Genomic DNA, 19010 nt, shown 5'->3' with positions numbered 1-19010 from the left:
TTGTCACACTCATTATCCCTGTCCCTATCCTTGTCACACTCATTATCCCTGTCACACTCCCTTCCCCTGTCCCAATCCCACTGTGTTGTCTGTCTGTCCCACTCCCTCCTCCCACTATTACATCCACAGAGACTGTCTCTGACCCCCCAACAAGCACAAGGACAAGAGAAACGCTTAGCTTCAATCACAGGAGATAATCAGAACCATTATCTCTCTTCCACACTTCTGATGAGCCTCCGAGGCTTTAATCTGTGAGTGGCGGTAGGGTAGAGGGGCATGGAGCGCATCCAAGAGGAGAGGGGGGTGATGGACAGAAAAGAGGAAGCCCCTAACAGACAGACAGACAGACTGGGGGTCTCCGTCAGATCAGCAGAAAGGAGAAGAGACAGACACAGGGATTTGAAGAAATACAAAGGAAGAGTAAGTAATGAAGGCACCGACCTTGAAGAGTTTGAGGGCTTCCGTCTGCAGAGCTTCAGATGGTAGAGTGGTGAGAGGGGAGCGCAGGCCATCTTTACAGAAACATAGAACCTCACTCCTCCACAACGCAGAGTCTGAGAGAAGACACACAGGCAGACAGACACACACACACACACACACACACACACACACACACACACACACACACACACACACACACACACACACACACACACACACACACACACACACACACACACACACACAGATTGACCAGAAACACACACACACACACACACACACACACACACACACACACACACACACACACACACACACACACACACACACACACACACACACACACACACACACACACACACACACACACACACACACACACACACACAGAGATTGACCAGAAACAGCCTTACTTGAGCCCAGTCATAAACACTATCTGCAGATTGCAGACTGGATCAAGAGATTTCAGTAGTCTGTCCTGGTTAAGGTAACATGAAAGAGCTACTGACTGAATCTGAAACCTTATGTGATACAGTATAGCACCGGTTAGACCAGTCTGTTAACCACTAGTCTATCTTCAAGGCCTTGTTAGACATTAAACTTCTCAAGTAGTGTACTTGTCTTTGGTGTTGACAGACAGACTGACTTGAATGATTAGATGACTTACCTGGATCTCCCTCTACGTCTAGGAGGTTCCCGACCAGCTGCTCGTACTCTGTGCCCACCTTGAAGCTGGCACTGCTGCCTGCCGCGACTGTCAGGTGGTACAGCCAGGTGTCCTGGACAGGAAGGTTGGAGGAGATAATGGAAACAGGTAAGTGTAAATGTGTCTGTGGGTTGTAACTGACAATTATGGGAAATTAGGGGTGTTTGAATAAGTGTATTTTTAGAGTGCTGTACATTCTCTTGCTTGGTGCCTATGAGCAGGTAGGTGGGGGGGGGGGGGGGGGGTTATGGGTAGTGTAGTTTTAAAGTACTGTACCTTCTCTTGCTTGGTGCCTATGAGCAGGTAGGTGGGGGGGGGGGGGGGGTTATGGGTAGTGTAGTTTTAAAGTACTGTACCTTGTCTTGCTTGGTACATATGAGCAAATAGGTGAAGGGGTGTATGGGTAGTGTAGTTTAGGGGTGCTGTGCCTTGTCTTGCAGTGAGGGGGTATATGGGTAGTGTAGTTTAGGGGTGCTGTACCTTGTCTTGCAGTGGGGGGGTATATGGGTAGTGTAGTTTAGGGGTGCTGTACCTTCTCTTGCAGTGAGGGGGTATATGGGTAGTGTAGTTTAGGGGTGCTGTACCTTGTCTTGCAGTGGGGGGGTATATGGGTAGTGTAGTTTAGGGGTGCTGTACCTTGTCTTGCAGTGGGGGGGTATATGGGTAGTGTAGTTTACAGGTGCTGTACCTTCTCTTGCTTGGTGCCTATGAGCAGGTAGGTGGGGCTCTGCTCTCTGGGGTGGACCATTAGGGTACAGTGAGATGACAAGAAGCCACGCCCACCGGCCTCGTAGTCCTCGTCAGAGTCACATGACCTGTCCACCTCCTCCACCACCGCCTCACGCATCCGCAGCTGGCCTAGGGGGAGCTGAGACGTGACAAACACATATACACACACACAGTTAGAGAATGATATTCAGTTATACTACAGATATAGACTGTCAACAGTAATGACGCTGACATAATGAGGGTACATTTAGGAGGAGAAAAGAAGAAACTTGAACCTTGTCATCCTGGTTCCTGTGATAATAGAAGACCTTGCTGACCAGAGAGCACCATACCAGCTTAGAGTGGCCATGTTTCACCTGCAGGAGAAAGACAGAGTGTGAGAGAAAGAGAAGAGAGAGAGAGAGGGACAGCGAGAGACAGAGAAGAGAGAGAGCATGGAGATGAGAGAGAGTGAGAGAGAGATAGAGAGAGACAGAGGAGAATGTGTGAGGTTTATAGATTCAATACCACTCAGACTGTATATAATATTTCTCATTTCAACAGCAGGCTGCAGTAGAGAGTGGATGTGTGTAGACTACTGGCTTCATCTCATGACTCATAATCCTAGCTGTACATCTCATCATCAGGGTCGAAGGTCAAATATGCAGAGAGAAAGATAGTGAACCAACAGTACATCACTCCAGAGTTCTGAGGTGCATAACGTCATAGTGTAGAGGTCAAAGCCTCTTTACAGATAGTTGATCTGTCTGTCAGCCATCACACACCTCTGTGATCTTAGGGTCTCCTAGCCCCAGTCTCAACCATACTGACAGACAAACCTTTGTGATCTTAGAGGGTCTCCTAGCCCCAGCCTCAACCATACTGACAGACACACCTCTGTGATCTTAGAGGGTCTCCTAGCCCCAGTCTCAACCATACTGACAGACACACCTCTGTGATCTTAGAGGGTCTCCTAGCCCCAGTCTCAACCATACTGACAGACACACCTCTGTGATCTTAGGGTCTCCTAGCCCCAGCCTCAACCATACTGACAGACACACCTCTGTGATCTTAGAGGGTCTCCTAGCCCCAGCCTCAACCATACTGACAGACACACCTCTGTGATATTAGGGTCTCCTAGCCCCAGTCTCAACCATACTGACAGACACACCTCTGTGATCTTAGAGGGTCTCCTAGCCCCAGTCTCAACCATACTGACAGACACACCTCTGTGATCTTAGGGTCTCCTAGCACCAGTCTCAACCATACAGACACACCTCTGTAGAGAAGGGGGGCTATCACTCAAACATCCTCATCCCCTGATCCGTAAGGGGTCCTAACTCTAGCCGTGTCACAACGTGAATTAGCTGTCCAGGAATCTGCCTGAAGTGAAAGTCTTCCGCCAATCTGTGACAGTCACTTTTTCTTACAGTGGGAAGAATGGCTAGTTTAAACTTTACGGTGTCCTAATAAGAAACATATTGTTAATATAATAGATCTCTATAATGGGCGAGAATAGCTATATTTTTGTAATAAGAGTTGTCCTTCCATGAAAAAGGCAAGTTAAAAGCTTCCATTAAAACTGTGTTTTGAGGGCCTTCCGAGTGGCGCAGCGGTCTAAGGCACTGCATTGCTGTACTTGAGGCGCCACTACAGACCCGGGTTCGATCCCAGGCTGTGTCACAGCTGGGAGATCCATGAGACGGCGCACAATTGGCCAAGCTACGTCCAGGTTAGGGGAGGGTTTGGCCGGCTGGGATTTCCTGGTCCCATCTCAATCATTATGTGATCAAGATAAGGACTTCTGTACCTCGTCTTGCTAAGGCCAATCACCCTAAACATGCTGTCTGTTTCTCATCTCTTAGGCCCAGCCCAGTGACCCCTGACCTTAGTGAGTCAGTGACCCCTGACCTTAGTGAGCCAGCCCCTCACGGTGGGTTTGGCGGTGGTGGTCTCCATGGCGACGGGGCTGCTGGCTTGAACCTTGAAGATGTTCTGTAGAACTCTGATCCACTCCTCCAAGATGTTGGGAGAGTCAGCCGTCAGGAAGAATGTCTTCTTCTCTGTTATTAACTGATTAGAGCAGGAGAAGATTAGAGCAGGAGAGGATTAGAGAAGGAGAAGATTAGAACAGGAGAGGATTAGAGCAGGAGAAGATTAGAACAGGAGAGGATTAGAGCAGGAGAAGATTAGAACAGGAGAATATTAGAACAGGAGAATATTAGAACAGGAGAAGATTAGAACAGGAGAATATTAGAACAGGAGAAGATTAGAACAGGAGAAGATTAAAACAGGAGAATATTAGAACAGGAGAAGATTAGAACAGGAGAAGATTAGAACAGGAGAATATTAGAACAGGAGAAGATTAGAACAGGAGAATATTAGAACAGGAGAATATTAGAACAGGAGAATATTAGAACATGAGAAGATTAGAACAGGAGAAGATTAGAACAGGAGAAGATTAGAACAGGAGAAGATTAGAACAGGAGAATATTAGAACAGGAGAAGATTAGAACAGGAGAATATTAGAACAGGAGAAGATTAGAACAGGAGAATATTAGAACAGGAGAATATTAGAACAGGAGAAGATTAGAACAGGAGAATATTAGAACAGGAGAAGATTAGAACAGGAGAAGATTAGAACAGGAGAAGATTAGAACAGGAGAATATTAGAACAGGAGAAAATTAGAACAGGAGAATATTAGAACAGGAGAATATTAGAACAGGAGAATATTAGAACAGGAGAATATTAGAACAGGAGAAGATTAGAACAGGAGAATATTAGAACAGGAGAAGATTAGAACAGGAGAATATTAGAACAGGAGAAGATTAGAACAGGAGAATATTAGAACAGGAGAAGATTAGAACAGGAGAAGATTAGAACAGGAGAAGATTAGAACAGGAGAATATTAGAACAGGAGAAGATTTGAAGAGGAGAATATTAGAACAGGAGAAGATTAGAACAGGAGAAGATTAGAACAGGAGAAGATTAGAACAGGAGAATATTAGAACAGGAGAAGATTAGAACAGGAGAATATTACAACAGGAGATTATTAGAACAGGAGAAGATTTGAACAGGAGAATATTAGAACAAGAGAAGATTAGAACAGGAGAATATTAGAACAGGAGAAGATTAGAACAGGAGAAGATTAGAACAGGAGAAGATTAGAACAGGAGAAGATTAGAACAGGAGAAGATTAGAACAGGAGAATATTACAACAGGAGATTATTAGAACATGAGAAGATTAGAACAGGAGAAGATTAGAACAGGAGAAGATTAGAACAGGAGAAGATTAGAACAGGAGAAGATTAGAACAGGAGAATATTAGAACAGGAGAAGATTAGAACAGGAGAATATTAGAACAGGAGAAGATTAGAACAGGAGAAGATTAGAACAGGAGAAGATTAGAACAGGAGAATATTAGAACAGGAGAAGATTTGAAGAGGAGAATATTAGAACAGGAGAAGATTAGAACAGGAGAAGATTAGAACAGGAGAATATTAGAACAGGAGAAGATTAGAACAGGAGAATATTAGAACAGGAGATTATTAGAACAGGAGAAGATTTGAACAGGAGAATATTAGAACAAGAGAAGATTAGAACAGGAGAAGATTAGAACAGGAGAAGATTAGAACAGGAGAAGATTAGAACAGGAGAAGATTAGAACAGGAGAAGATTAGAACAGGAGAATATTAGAACAGGAGAAGATTTGAAGAGGAGAATATTAGAACAGGAGAAGATTAGAACAGGAGAAGATTAGAACAGGAGAATATTAGAACAGGAGAAGATTAGAACAGGAGAATATTACAACAGGAGATTATTAGAACAGGAGAAGATTTGAACAGGAGAATATTAGAACAAGAGAAGATTAGAACAGGAGAATATTAGAACAGGAGAAGATTAGAACAGGAGAAGATTAGAACAGGAGAAGATTTGAACAGGAGAATATTAGAACAGGAGAAGATTAGAACAGGAGAAGATTTGAAGAGGAGAAGATTTGAAGAGGAGAAGATTAGAACAGGAGAAGATTTGAAGAGGAGAAGATTAGAACAGGAGAATATTAGAACAGGAGAAGATTAGAACAGGAGAAGATTAGAACAGGAGAAGATTAGAACAGGAGAAGATTAGAACAGGAGAATATTAGAACAGGAGAATATTAGAACAGGAGAAGATTAGAACAGGAGAATATTAGAACAGGAGAAGATTAGAACAGGAGAATATTAGAACAGGAGAATATTAGAACAGGAGAATATTAGAACATGAGAAGATTAGAACAGGAGAAGATTAGAACAGGAGAAGATTAGAACAGGAGAAGATTAGAACAGGAGAATATTAGAACAGGAGAAGATTAGAACAGGAGAATATTAGAACAGGAGAAGATTAGAACAGGAGAATATTAGAACAGGAGAATATTAGAACAGGAGAAGATTAGAACAGGAGAATATTAGAACAGGAGAATATTAGAACAGGAGAAGATTAGAACAGGAGAAGATTAGAACAGGAGAAGATTAGAACAGGAGAATATTAGAACAGGAGAAAATTAGAACAGGAGAATATTAGAACAGGAGAATATTAGAACAGGAGAATATTAGAACAGGAGAATATTAGAACAGGAGAAGATTAGAACAGGAGAATATTAGAACAGGAGAAGATTAGAACAGGAGAATATTAGAACAGGAGAAGATTAGAACAGGAGAATATTAGAACAGGAGAAGATTAGAACAGGAGAAGATTAGAACAGGAGAAGATTAGAACAGGAGAATATTAGAACAGGAGAAGATTTGAAGAGGAGAATATTAGAACAGGAGAAGATTAGAACAGGAGAAGATTAGAACAGGAGAAGATTAGAACAGGAGAAGATTAGAACAGGAGAATATTACAACAGGAGATTATTAGAACAGGAGAAGATTTGAACAGGAGAATATTAGAACAAGAGAAGATTAGAACAGGAGAATATTAGAACAGGAGAAGATTAGAACAGGAGAAGATTAGAACAGGAGAATATTAGAACAGGAGAAGATTAGAACAGGAGAATATTACAACAGGAGATTATTAGAACATGAGAAGATTAGAACAGGAGATTATTAGAACATGAGAAGATTAGAACAGGAGAAGATTAGAACAGGAGAATATTACAACAGGAGATTATTAGAACATGAGAAGATTAGAACAGGAGAAGATTAGAACAGGAGAAGATTAGAACAGGAGAAGATTAGAACAGGAGAAGATTAGAACAGGAGAATATTAGAACAAGAGAAGATTAGAACATGAGAAGATTAGAACAGGAGAATATTAGAACAGGAGAAGATTTGAACAGGAGAAAATTAGAACAGGAGAAGATTTGAAGAGGAGAAGATTTGAAGAGGAGAAGATTAGAACAGGAGAAGATTTGAAGAGGAGAATATTAGAACAGGAGAAGATTAGAACAGGAGAATATTAGAACAGGAAAAGATTAGAACAGGAGAAGATTAGAACAGGAGAAGATTTGAAGAGGAGAATATTAGAACAGGAGAAGATTAGAACAGGAGAAGATTAGAACAGGAGAAGATTAGAGCAGGAGAAGATTAGAGCAGGAGAAGATTAGAGCAGGAGAATATTAGAACAGGAGAAGATTAGAACAGGAGAAGAGAAATGCAGGGTGAATACGTGCCTGTAAAGACAGGCAGGTAGGGACAGACGCATGCACGTATGCAAGAACACACACACACACACACACACACACTCTGAGTGGGCAGAGATAGCATCCCCAGGTTAGTAGAGATGAGTATCAGCTGCAGAAGACAACATTCCATACCTGATGATTCTACTTCAGGCTGCAACGTTCTTTTTTACCCAGTTTGGTGCTAGGGATGTGTGTGCATGTGTGTGTGTGTGTGTGTGTGTGTGTGTGTGTGTGTGTGTGTGTGTGTGTGTGTGTGTGTGTGTGTGTGTGTGTGTGTGTGTGTGTGTGTGTGTGTGTGTGTGTGTGTGTGTGTGTGTGTACTAGTAATCCCAGAACCCACAACCAAATGTTGCGTGCGCTAACAAACTAGCTAACTCAATTTACTTCTGGGGGTGAAAGTGGCTGAACTAGCAGTAACAGCAGATTGAACCCCTCTTCCCCAGTGGAGGCTGCTAAGGGGAGGACGGCTCATAATAATGGCCGGAATGGAGTCGTTATCAACCACATGTTTGATACCATTCCATTGACTCCATTCCAGCCATTCCTATGAGCTGCCCTCCCCTCAGCAGCCTCCACTGCTCATCACTGTCACTCACCTGGAAGGTCTGTTCTCCTTCTCCACTGCTCATCACTGTCACTCACCTGGAAGGTCTGTGCTCCTTCTCCACTGCTCATCACTGTCACTCACCTGGAAGGTCTGTGCTCCTTCTCCACTGCTCATCACTGTCACTCACCTGGAAGGTCTGTTCTCCTTCTCCACTGCTCATCACTGTCACTCACCTGGAAGGTCTGTTCTCCTTCTCCACTGCTCATCACTGTCACTCACCTGGAAGGTCTGTGCTCCTTCTCCACTGCTCATCACTGTCACTCACCTGGAAGGTCTGTTCTCCTTCTCCACTGCTCATCACTGTCACTCACCTGGAAGGTCTGTTCTCCTTCTCCACTGCTCATCACTGTCACTCACCTGGAAGGTCTGTTCTCCTTCTCCACTGCTCATCACTGTCACTCACCTGGAAGGTCTGTGCTCCTTCTCCACTGCTCATCACTGTCACTCACCTGGAAGGTCTGTTCTCCTTCTCCACTGCTCATCACTGTCACTCACCTGGAAGGTCTGTGCTCCTTCTCCACGGGCGATGCGACAGGAAGAGTTCAGCTCCATCTGACCCTGAGGCTTCCGTATCACATCGCTCTGAAACACCAGGACAAAGACCATAGGAAGGAGTTGGCATTACAGAATAAACCATGGCTCTCCAACCGTGTTCCTGGAGAAATATCCTCCTGTGCGTTTTTGAACAAACCCCAGTTGTAACTTAACTGATTCAGCCATAGACTTAGATAGACATTGCATTACTGTATCGGTCCCATGACGGCATCTGTGAGAGCACGGGCAGCGCCATTGAGCCCATCCCCATTTTGAAGTAGTTCATTTTCTTCTACTACTTCTTTGAGCTGGTAAACAAACTGAAAGGGTGCACACTGCCACCTGGTGTGTGTTTTTCTGAACAGGTATAAAGCCAAGGTTGGCGATTTACTGTCACTGTACTAACTCTGTCAGAGAAGACAGTAATCAAGAAGATAGTGAGGACGCGTGGAGACTCACCGGAGACTTGTAGTAGAAGATCTCTCCGTTCCTCAGGATGAACCAACGTCTCTTCCAGGCTTTAACCTGACTGCCCATCTTCAGCAGGTAGCCTGACTTCTCCAGCATCTCCTGTACATGGGGACACACACAGCACATGACTCACTTACCATTTTCACACTGCCACCTCAACCATACTCTGATGGATTGGATAGTTTCTTTTCACGTTGTCCTTTACAGCTGCTCAGTACAGCTGAATAGTCCTAGTGAATCTACAGTGAAGTAGAAGGGGTCCTTGTATTTTATATTCTATTGTGGCTAGTGCATGGTACTGTACTGCACCATATCGTACTGTAAATGGTCACTCACAGGCTCTCGCAGGCTCTCGCAGGAGTATGAAGATGTTCTCTGGACCTTGTGTTCTGGCTCAGAGTAGTCAGATTCCAGGGAGTAGGCGTCAGGAGGGATGGCGTAGTCACTTTCAGAGCTAATGGATGACATGGACACACCTGGAGGGATCAAAGGTCAGAAGTCCCAACAGGAACAGGTCATTCAGGTGATTCACAGCTGACGGTCTTATTTGCACGTACCTTGTGTTATATGTTATATTGTACTTTTTAAAGTGTGCAAAAAAAAATAATTAAAGTAAAGTAAACCCTCTCACCCCTCTTGACGGCGCGGGGGCTCCCGGGGGTGCTGCCCTTCCTTTCTGGGCCCAGGGTGGAGGTCCTGAGGCTGGCCAGAGAGCCACTGTCATCCTCCGAACCAGAGTCATCATCATGCAGGGGCACACTGCTGATCTGAGTGGCTTTCTGGAGACAGACAGAAGACACTTTTAGATATTCCTCAGCACATACCACAGTCCATAGGGAGTGGATATGTTATTGTCAGTTGGACATAGTTAGAGCTGCTGTAGAGTACGGTACTCACCCCTTTCAGCGTGGTATACACGGGTACAGTGATGTTCTTGTAAATCAGGTGAGTGAATGGTCCTGCGGCAAGGTACTGTGCTTTTCCTGCAGGAAACATGAGCGAGATTTATAATTATAGTCTGTCTTACTGTGTGTAGGTCCTATCCTTTCATCACAGCTGATTAAAAAGCAGGGTTCTGCTCTTACACATCTCTTTAAAGAGATCCTTAAAGCTTCCCAGATCACACCTGCACAGGTGTTACTTAGCCCCCTCAGATAGGAAGATGTGACATCAAAATGAGTACTGACAGGCCCCATAATGTTCCACCACAGACACAGAGGGATAATCTCAATTGCAATTCCTTCATTCCTCATGAGGAAACAACGAACTGCAATTGAGATTCCTCCAGACAGTCCTCTCCAACATCAGCATGGTAGGTAACTCACCTGGACAAGGACCTCTGGCTCCTGTGGTCGCCTCCGATACTGTCATCCCTGACTTGGCCACAGCATAGATACGGCTCTCCTGTAGAGCACATAGATCATTGTGTAAGCATGAGTGTGTGTACGTGTGTTTTATAACATTACTTTGACTGCTCACAACAACAGGAACACACACACATACACAGATATGAGACTATGGCAAAGAGCACTCCACCAGCTCTCTCTCTCACTCTTTCTCTCTCTCACTCTTTCTCTCTCTCTCTTACCCAGGAGGGGAAGCGGTGCAGAGGCGGGGTGGGGGGTTTCAGAACCTCCGGATCCAGCAGTTCCAGACCCTCAGCCAACCCAACAAACGACACTCCTTCCTGGGGAGGACCCTCTGCCCCCTCTACCACCCCCTCCATACTGTCAGGCAGCCCGTCATCTATATCTGTCTCCACCAGGAAGTGACTGCAGGTGGAGGGAGATGCAAGGCTCTGCAGGGTGCAAAGATGAAAAAGAAGAAGCAATTACTTAAATTACAACTACATCAACTGAGTGCAGCCGGGTACCTTTTTATCGTTGTTATGTGAGCGACTGTTGACTTTAAGCACACTCTCACTGTTTCTACACTACAGGATAGAGTTGACCATGCTCACCCCTTTACCTGGGTGCTGGAAGCAGTCATGATGTCTATGGGGACGTTGAGGTGGTGCATCCGGTCCACACCTCCAGACTGGGGCTGACTGGAGACGTTGAGGTGGTGCATCCGGTCCACACCTCCAGACTGGGGCTGACTGGGGACGTTGAGGTGGTGCATCCGGTCCACACCTCCAGGCTGGGGCTGACTGGGGACGTTGAGGTGGTGCATCCGGTCCACACCTCCAGACTGGGGCTGACTGGGGATGTTGAGGTGGTGCAACCGGTCCACACCTCCAGACTGGGGCTGACTGGGGATGTTGAGGTGGTGCAACCGGTCCACACCTCCAGACTGGGGCTGACTGGGGACGTTGAGGTGGTGCATCCGGTCCACACCTCCAGACTGGGGCTGACTGGGGACGTTGAGGTGTTGCATCCGGTCCACACCTCCAGACTGGGGCTGACTGGAGACGTTGAGGTGGTGCATCCGGTCCACACCTCCAGACTGGGGCTGACTGGGGACGTTGAGGTGGTGCATCCGGTCCACACCTCCAGGCTGGGGCTGACTGGGGACGTTGAGGTGGTGCATCCGGTCCACACCTCCAGACTGGGGCTGACTGGGGACGTTGAGGTGTTGCATCCGGTCCACACCTCCAGACTGGGGCTGACTGGGGACGTTGAGGTGGTGCATCCGGTCCACACCTCCAGACTGGGGCTGACTGGGGACGTTGAGGTGGTGCATCCGGTCCACACCTCCAGACTGGGGCTGACTGGGGACGTTGAGGTGTTGCATCCGGTCCACACCTCCAGGCTGGGGCTGACTGGGGACGTTGAGGTGTTGCATCCGGTCCACACCTCCAGACTGGGGCTGACTGGGGACGTTGAGGTGGTGCATCCGGTCCACACCTCCAGACTGGGGCTGACTGGAGACGTTGAGGTGGTGCAACCGGTCCACACCTCCAGACTGGGGCTGACTGGGGACGTTGAGGTGGTGCATCCGGTCCACACCTCCAGACTGGGGCTGACTGGAGACGTTGAGGTGGTGCAACCGGTCCACACCTCCAGACTGGGGCTGACTGGGGACGTTGAGGTGTTGCATCCGGTCCACACCTCCAGGCTGGGGCTGACTGGGGACGTTGAGGTGGTGCATCCGGTCCACACCTCCAGACTGGGGCTGACTGGAGACGTTGAGGTGGTGCAACCGGTCCACACCTCCAGACTGGGGCTGACTGTAGTGTTTCTTCACCAGCTGAATGCTGTCTCGTGGGGTCAGAGGCGTCCGCACCTGTTAGTTCACAAACAAAGATAGATGACATTATTGATTGACATTTGATTGATTGGCTGATTGATTGATGAGGTTCAAGTTCAACTAAGTTTACTGACTGATAACATCACGGTCCAGAGCGGCCATCACACATTGGCACAGTCAAACAGTAAAAAGAATTGTATGGCTCGTGTACAAATACAAGGAATGGAGAGAGAGTACCATAATTACAGGTGTATAGGGCCACATTAATATATATATAAACTCAGCAAAAAAAGAAACATCTCTTTTTCAGGACCCTGTCTTTCAAAGATAATTCGTAAAAATCCAAATAACTTCACAGATCTTCATTGTAAAGGGTTTAAACACTGTTTCCCATGCTTGTTCAATGAACCATAAACAATTAATGAACATGTACCTGTGGAACGGTCGTTAAGACACTGACAGCTTACAGACAGTAGGCAATTAAGGTCACAGTAGGAAAACTTAGGACACTAAAGAGGCCTTTCTACTGACTCTGAAAAACACCAAAGAAAGATACCCAGGGTTCCTGCTCATCTTCGTGAACGTGCTTTAGGCATGCTGCAAGGAGGCATGAGGACTGCAGATGTGGCCAGGGCAATACATTGCAATGTCCGTACTGTGAGACGCCTAAGACAGCGCTACAGGGTGACATAAGCCATAAGACCGCATAAGCCATAAGACTGCTGAACAATTAATAAAATCGCCACCGGACAATTTACATTGACCTCCCCCACTTGTACACTGCTGCTATTCGCTGTTTATTATCTATGTATTGTCACTTCACCCCCACCTACATGTACAAATTACCTCAACTAGCCTGTACCCCCACACACTGACTTGGTACCGGTGCCACCTGTATATAGCCTCGTTATTCTTATTGTGTTACTTTTTATTATTACTTTTTATTTTAGTCTACTTGGTAAATATTTTCTAAACTCTTCTTGAACTGTGCTGTTGATTAAGAGCTTGTAAGTAAGGATTTCACGGTAAGTCTACACGTGTTGTATTCCGGCACGTGACAAATAAAGTTTGATTTGATTTGATTTTGATTTGAAACTTGTTTGGGACAAGAAACACGAGCAATGGACATTAGACCGGTGGAAATCTGTCCTTTGGTCTGATGAGTCCAAATTTTAGATTTTTGGTTCTGGTGCTGGCCTTCTAGGCAGAGTTCCTCTGTCTCGTGTCTGTGTCCTTTTCCTAATCTTAACATTTTATTTTTATTGGCCAGTCTGAGATTTTTCTTTGCAACTCTGCCTAGAAGAACAGCATCCCTGAGTCGCCTCTTCACTGTTGACGTTGAGACTGGTGTTTTGCGGGTACTATTTAATGAAGCTGCCGGTTGAGGACTTGTGAGGGGTCTGTTTCTCAAACTAGACACTCTAATATACTTGTCCTCTTGCTCAGTTGTGCACCGTGGCCTCCCACTCCTCTTTCGATTCTGGTTAGAACCAGTTTGCGCTGTTCTGTATAGGGGAGTAGTACACAGCGTTGTATGAGATCTTCAGTTTCTTGGCAATTTCTCACATGGAATAGCCTTCATTTCTCAGAACTAGATTAGACTGAGTTTCAGAAGGTCTTTGTTCCTGGCCATTTTGAGCCTGTAATCGAACCCACAAATGCTGATGCTCCAGATACTCAACTAGTCTAAAGAAAGCCAGTTTTATTGCTTCTTTAATCAGAACAACAGTTTTCAGCTGTGCTAACATAATTGCAAAAGGGTTTTCTAATGATCAATTAGCCTTTTTAAATGATAAACTTCGATTAGCTAACACAACGTGCCATTGGAACACAGGAGTGATGGTTGCTGATAATGGACCTCTGTGCGCCTATGTAGATATTCCATGAAAAATTTGCTGTTTCCAGCTACAATAGTCATTTACAACATTAACAATGTCTACACTGTATTTCTGATCAATTTTATGTTATTTTAATGGACAAAAAATGTGCTTTTCTTTCAAAAACAAGGACATTTCTAAGTGACCCCAAACTTTTGAACGGTAGTGTATATATACATATACATAGAACTTAACACACCTTGGGTAGGGTCATGCTGGTCCCAGTATGGGAGGGTAGTGCCAGGGGCTGGGCGTGGGTCTGGAAGGGGTGGGAGTTAGATGGAGAGCGGCAGAGGAGAGGGTTTTTGGGGGTGGAGGTGGAGGTAGGGATATCAGGGGTCCTGGGACCCCCGTGGGTTGTTTCACAGGCAGAGGAAGATGAGGAGGAGGAAGAGGAAGAGGAGGAAGAGTGGAGACGTTGGGAGCGGAACCTGCTGTTGAGCTCATCCGAGGAGTGATCTCTGGGAGTAGCGCTACCTAGTGGTTGGTCCTGACCTCCAGTGGTTGGAACAGGACTAGCAGGTCCAGCCCCAGCCTCCCTGCCCTTGCTGCCCAGAGAGGGAGTGTCTGGCAGGGTTACTGTCACAGTGCCGTGGCCTGTTGTGTCTCCTCTGTCTCCTCTGGGTTTACAGGGCTGCTCTACTCTGTCCCCTGGACCTGTCTGTCTCCCCCAGCCTGTCTCCTCCTGGACAGGTGGGGTCCCAGGACAGCATGAGGGGTACAGAGGGCTGGAGGGTACCTGGTGGGTGTCTGTGGAAGGACAGGTGGGGGGGAGGGGAGATAAAGGCTTCTCCAGGAGAGCTATTGGACAAGATGGGAAAAGATATAGTTAATGTAGAGACACAACAGCAACCTTTGACAATATAACAACATGTACTGTAGAACATAGGCCCACACTTGACTACTAATCATCTATCACTAAGGTGATAAGGCTCTGATACTATCAAAGTAACATAGACTGTGGTGTGCCCCAGGGCTCTATGCTGGGCCCCTCTTCATCATCTACATACTCCCACTTGTACAGATCCTATGCCACTTCAACCAGACCATTTGCATGACTTTAGGTGGATAACAATTGAAAAGTGTGATGACAGTTGTTAATGCTGTGACAACAGCTGGCTGGCGTCAATGGCCTGCGGATGTTGCTTTATTAAAATGGAGTTTGGTACTCTCAGAGGGTGAGGTCCTGGCTCGATGAACTAAAGTTCCTGTGATCAAGATCACCTTGCAGTTTGTCCTGCAGCATCATCATCTGTTCTGCCTGCTTCAGATTGGACCATTTCAGCTGCTGGTTCTCAATCTCCATCTGAAACAGCGCAGAAAGAAGATGACAATTCGTGAAAGTTTGGGGTTAACTGTTCTCTTTGTCTTTAACAACTGATCATACGCTGGGTTTGGGTTTGAGTTGAGCTAATGTAAGGAATGCTTCATCTTTGACGTGGCTGATCCCTATAGGATGTATATGTCCCAGTACAGAGTGTATCCGAGCTACGCTTACCTCTCGTAGCTTAAACGTAACCCAGTCTTTGATTTTAGCAGCCTTCTCCTCAATGATCTTAGCCTCCTGGGCTCTGACTAAGATCTAGAGGCCAAGAAAACACAGTTTATGGTTAGTGACTCATCATAACCTACAGTACATATTATGAATTTTATTACATAACATGAATGGACATAATAAGGAAAGGGGGATACCTAGTCAGTTGTACAACTGAATGCATTCAACTGAAATGTGTCTTCCGTGTTTCTTATCTATGGTTGCATCCTAAATTGTACCATATTCCCTATACAGTGCACTACTTTTGACCAAGGTCCATAGGGCTCTGGTCAAAAGTAGCGCACTATATAGGGGATAGGATACCATTTGGGTCTCACTCTATAGCTTCCATACCTGTTTTTCCAGCTGCACCTCTAATCTCTTTATCACTGCATCTTTCTCCTGCACCTGATTGGTCAGCTCCTGGTACCTTCTGAACACTGAGTTCTCTGATTCACTGGGTTGTACGTTTGCATATTTCAGCTTCTCTTCCATGACATGGATCTGTAATACATCATCAACTATGCTGTTCACACTCACATGTTCACACTCACAAGATAGATGGGAATAAATGGACTCTGGAACCATCAGTAGAGCAGGAGACTAAATCAAGATTGCAAGATGAGCCTCAACTGTTATAGAGAGGCACGTTCAGAAATTATGAAAGAGAGCGAGACACACAGAGAGAGAGAGAGAGAGAGAGAGAGAGAGAGAGAGAGAGAGAGGGAGGGAGAGAGGAATAGATGGAGAGGGAGAGATGGAGAGGGAGGGAGAGAGAGAGAAAGAGATGGAGGGAGAGAGAGAGAGAAAGAGGGAGAGGGAGAGGGGGGGGACAGAGAGAGAGAGAGACACAGAGAGAGAGAGAGAGAGAGAGAGAGAGAAAGATATATATATATATAGAGAGAGAGAGAGAGAGAGAGAGAGAGAGAGAGAGAGAGAGAGACACAGAGAGAGAGAGAGACAGAGAGAGAGAGACACAGAGATAGAGAGAGACACAGAGAGAGAGAGACACAGAGAGAGAGAGACACAGAGAGAGACACAGAGAGAGAGAGAGATAGAGAGAGAAAGATAGAGAGATATAGAGAGAGAGAGAGAGATACACAGAGAGGGAGGGAGAGAGAGAGCGAGGGAGACAGAGAGAGAGAGAGAGACACAGAGAGAGAGGGAGAGAGAGAGAGACATATATATATATATAGAGAGAGAGAGAGAGAGAGAGAGAGAGAGAGAGAGAGAGAGAGAGAGAGAGAGAGAGAGAGAGAGAGAGAGAGAGAGAGAGAGAGAGAGAGAGAGAGAGAGAGAGAGAGAGAGAGGGAGAAAGCTACTCAAGCCTACAGAAGCTGTGATTGTAAAATGTGGTTGGCAGACTGTTACTGTACTGTACCTGTTTCTCAGCACTCTCAGCCCGTTTGTCAGACTCTGTCACCCTCAGCTCCAACTCCTGCATCTAGGGGACAAACAGGTTGCCATGGTTACTTCTTCCTACGGGTCAGCTGTCTCAGTATGGGGTTGAAGGGGGTCACGGGAAAATCCAGTGTGTGTGCGTGTGTGTCTGCAATGTAGGCTAGCACACAGACTCCTCTGTTAGATCTATAGACTACCATGGTGGACAGACATGTCTCAGACATATTTATGGTCTGTAACACACACACACACACACACACACACACACACACACACACACACACACACACACACACACACACACACACACACACACACACACACACACACACACACACACACACACACACACACACACACACACACACACGCACGCACACACACAAACTGACTAATCCCCCACAACAATAGTTCTTAAGCGTCGTCCCCCTCACAGGAAATTTGAAAGGTGAGTGGCGAGTGACTGTGGGTGGCAGGGGAGGGGGGAGAGGGGGTAGAGGAGGGAGGAACTTTGGTTTGTCAACCTTCTGAGTCCAATTCCTCAAAACCCATTCAACTCAGACATTCCTCCTCACAGCATGTATTCAAACTGAATAATGACTCATTGAACATTATCAGGCAAGGTCATCAGAGGGGTTCCAGGAAAACCATCTGAAACTTAATTGATCCTATAGTGGAGTAGGGACAGACATCGCCCTATACTGTGCTGGTGTGTGTCTCTGGATACTGTGTGTGTTGCAGACCATAAATATAGCTGAGACATGTCTGTCCACCATGGTAGTCTATAGATCTAAAAGAGGAGTCTGTATGCTAGTCTACAGTACTATGTAGGATGTGAGTCCGTGCTAGCCTACAGTACTATGTAGGATGTGAGTCCGTGCTAGTCTACAGTACCATGTAGGATGTGAGTCCGTGCTAGCCTACAGTACTATGTAGGATGTGAGTCCGTGCTAGTCTACAGTACTATGTAGGATGTGAGTCCGTACTAGTCTACAGTACTATGTAGGATGTGAGTCCGTACTAGTCTACAGTACTATGTAGGATGTGAGTCCATGCTAGTCGACAGTACTATGTAGGATGTGAGTCCGTACTAGTCTACAGTACTATGTAGGATGTGAGTCCGTACTAGTCTACAGTACTATGTGGGATGTGAGTCCGTACTAGTCTACAGTACTATGTGGGATGTGAGTCCGTACTAGTCTACAGTACTATGTAGGATGTGAGTCCGTACTAGTCTACAGTACCATGTAGGATGTGAGTCCGTGCTAGCCTACAGTACTATGTAGGATGTGAGTCCGTGCTAGTCTACAGTACTATGTAGGATGTGAGTCCGTGCTAGCCTACAGTACTATGTAGGATGTGAGCCCGTGCTAGCCTAGCAGCCTGATCATTAGAAATAGACTTTGATTTCTGACGTTTGAAAAGGTCCTAAGAACGTGGATATATGCCTTCCTTGGCAAAAAAAACAAAAAACAATTGCCCGGCCCTGGGTGTGAATGCATGATGTTGGGAGCCGAAGCATACTGCTCGGACCACTGCCCTACCGCAGATCACAATGCCTTAGCAAGCTGTGAAAAAACTTGATGATACTCGATGATAATAGGGCATAGTTTTTATTATTTTGTTTCAAGCCTTCCCCAAACTATAGCCCTAACCTTAACCACTCAGAATGAATGTCTAAACTGTTAACCTTTGACTTATTTATGTTTTAACCCTGTAACTACGCAGAATTAATCCTGTAACTACGCAGAATTAATCCTGTAACTACCGTAATTTCCGGACTATAAGCCGCTACTTTTTTCCCACGCTATGAACCTTGCGCTTTATACAATGACGCGGCTAATTTATGGATTTTTCCCGCTTTCACAAATTCATGCCG

The 19010-nt window shown here is 45.8% G+C and overlaps 1 protein-coding gene across 3 annotated transcripts in view; it reads right to left on the bottom strand.

Moving 5' to 3' along the window:
* LOC129813130 (pleckstrin homology domain-containing family H member 1-like) overlaps nucleotides 1–19010 on the bottom strand; it is a 75030-nt gene that overhangs the window by 29204 nt on the left and 26816 nt on the right. For all 3 annotated transcript variants that reach the window (XM_055865333.1, XM_055865335.1, XM_055865334.1), the window contains exons 3-20: nucleotides 17112–17174; nucleotides 16085–16234; nucleotides 15695–15778; nucleotides 15421–15502; nucleotides 14396–14997; nucleotides 11099–12355; nucleotides 10719–10928; nucleotides 10456–10534; nucleotides 10028–10113; nucleotides 9762–9909; nucleotides 9467–9606; nucleotides 9119–9229; nucleotides 8621–8707; nucleotides 3767–3928; nucleotides 2152–2232; nucleotides 1836–2015; nucleotides 1109–1220; nucleotides 442–554 (exon numbers count right to left, since the gene is read on the bottom strand). In XM_055865333.1, the coding sequence (XP_055721308.1) occupies nucleotides 442–554; nucleotides 1109–1220; nucleotides 1836–2015; nucleotides 2152–2232; nucleotides 3767–3928; nucleotides 8621–8707; nucleotides 9119–9229; nucleotides 9467–9606; nucleotides 9762–9909; nucleotides 10028–10113; nucleotides 10456–10534; nucleotides 10719–10928; nucleotides 11099–12355; nucleotides 14396–14997; nucleotides 15421–15502; nucleotides 15695–15778; nucleotides 16085–16234; nucleotides 17112–17174 (3747 nt within the window). The remainder of the gene's footprint in view (nucleotides 1–441; nucleotides 555–1108; nucleotides 1221–1835; nucleotides 2016–2151; nucleotides 2233–3766; nucleotides 3929–8620; nucleotides 8708–9118; nucleotides 9230–9466; nucleotides 9607–9761; nucleotides 9910–10027; nucleotides 10114–10455; nucleotides 10535–10718; nucleotides 10929–11098; nucleotides 12356–14395; nucleotides 14998–15420; nucleotides 15503–15694; nucleotides 15779–16084; nucleotides 16235–17111; nucleotides 17175–19010) is intronic.

This window comes from Salvelinus fontinalis, chromosome 16, assembly GCF_029448725.1.
Source record: "Salvelinus fontinalis isolate EN_2023a chromosome 16, ASM2944872v1, whole genome shotgun sequence".
In the NCBI taxonomy this organism is placed as follows: Eukaryota; Metazoa; Chordata; class Actinopteri; order Salmoniformes; family Salmonidae; genus Salvelinus; species Salvelinus fontinalis.
Note: the sequence above shows the minus strand (reverse complement) of the source record. Positions and strands in the feature narration are given on the sequence as shown.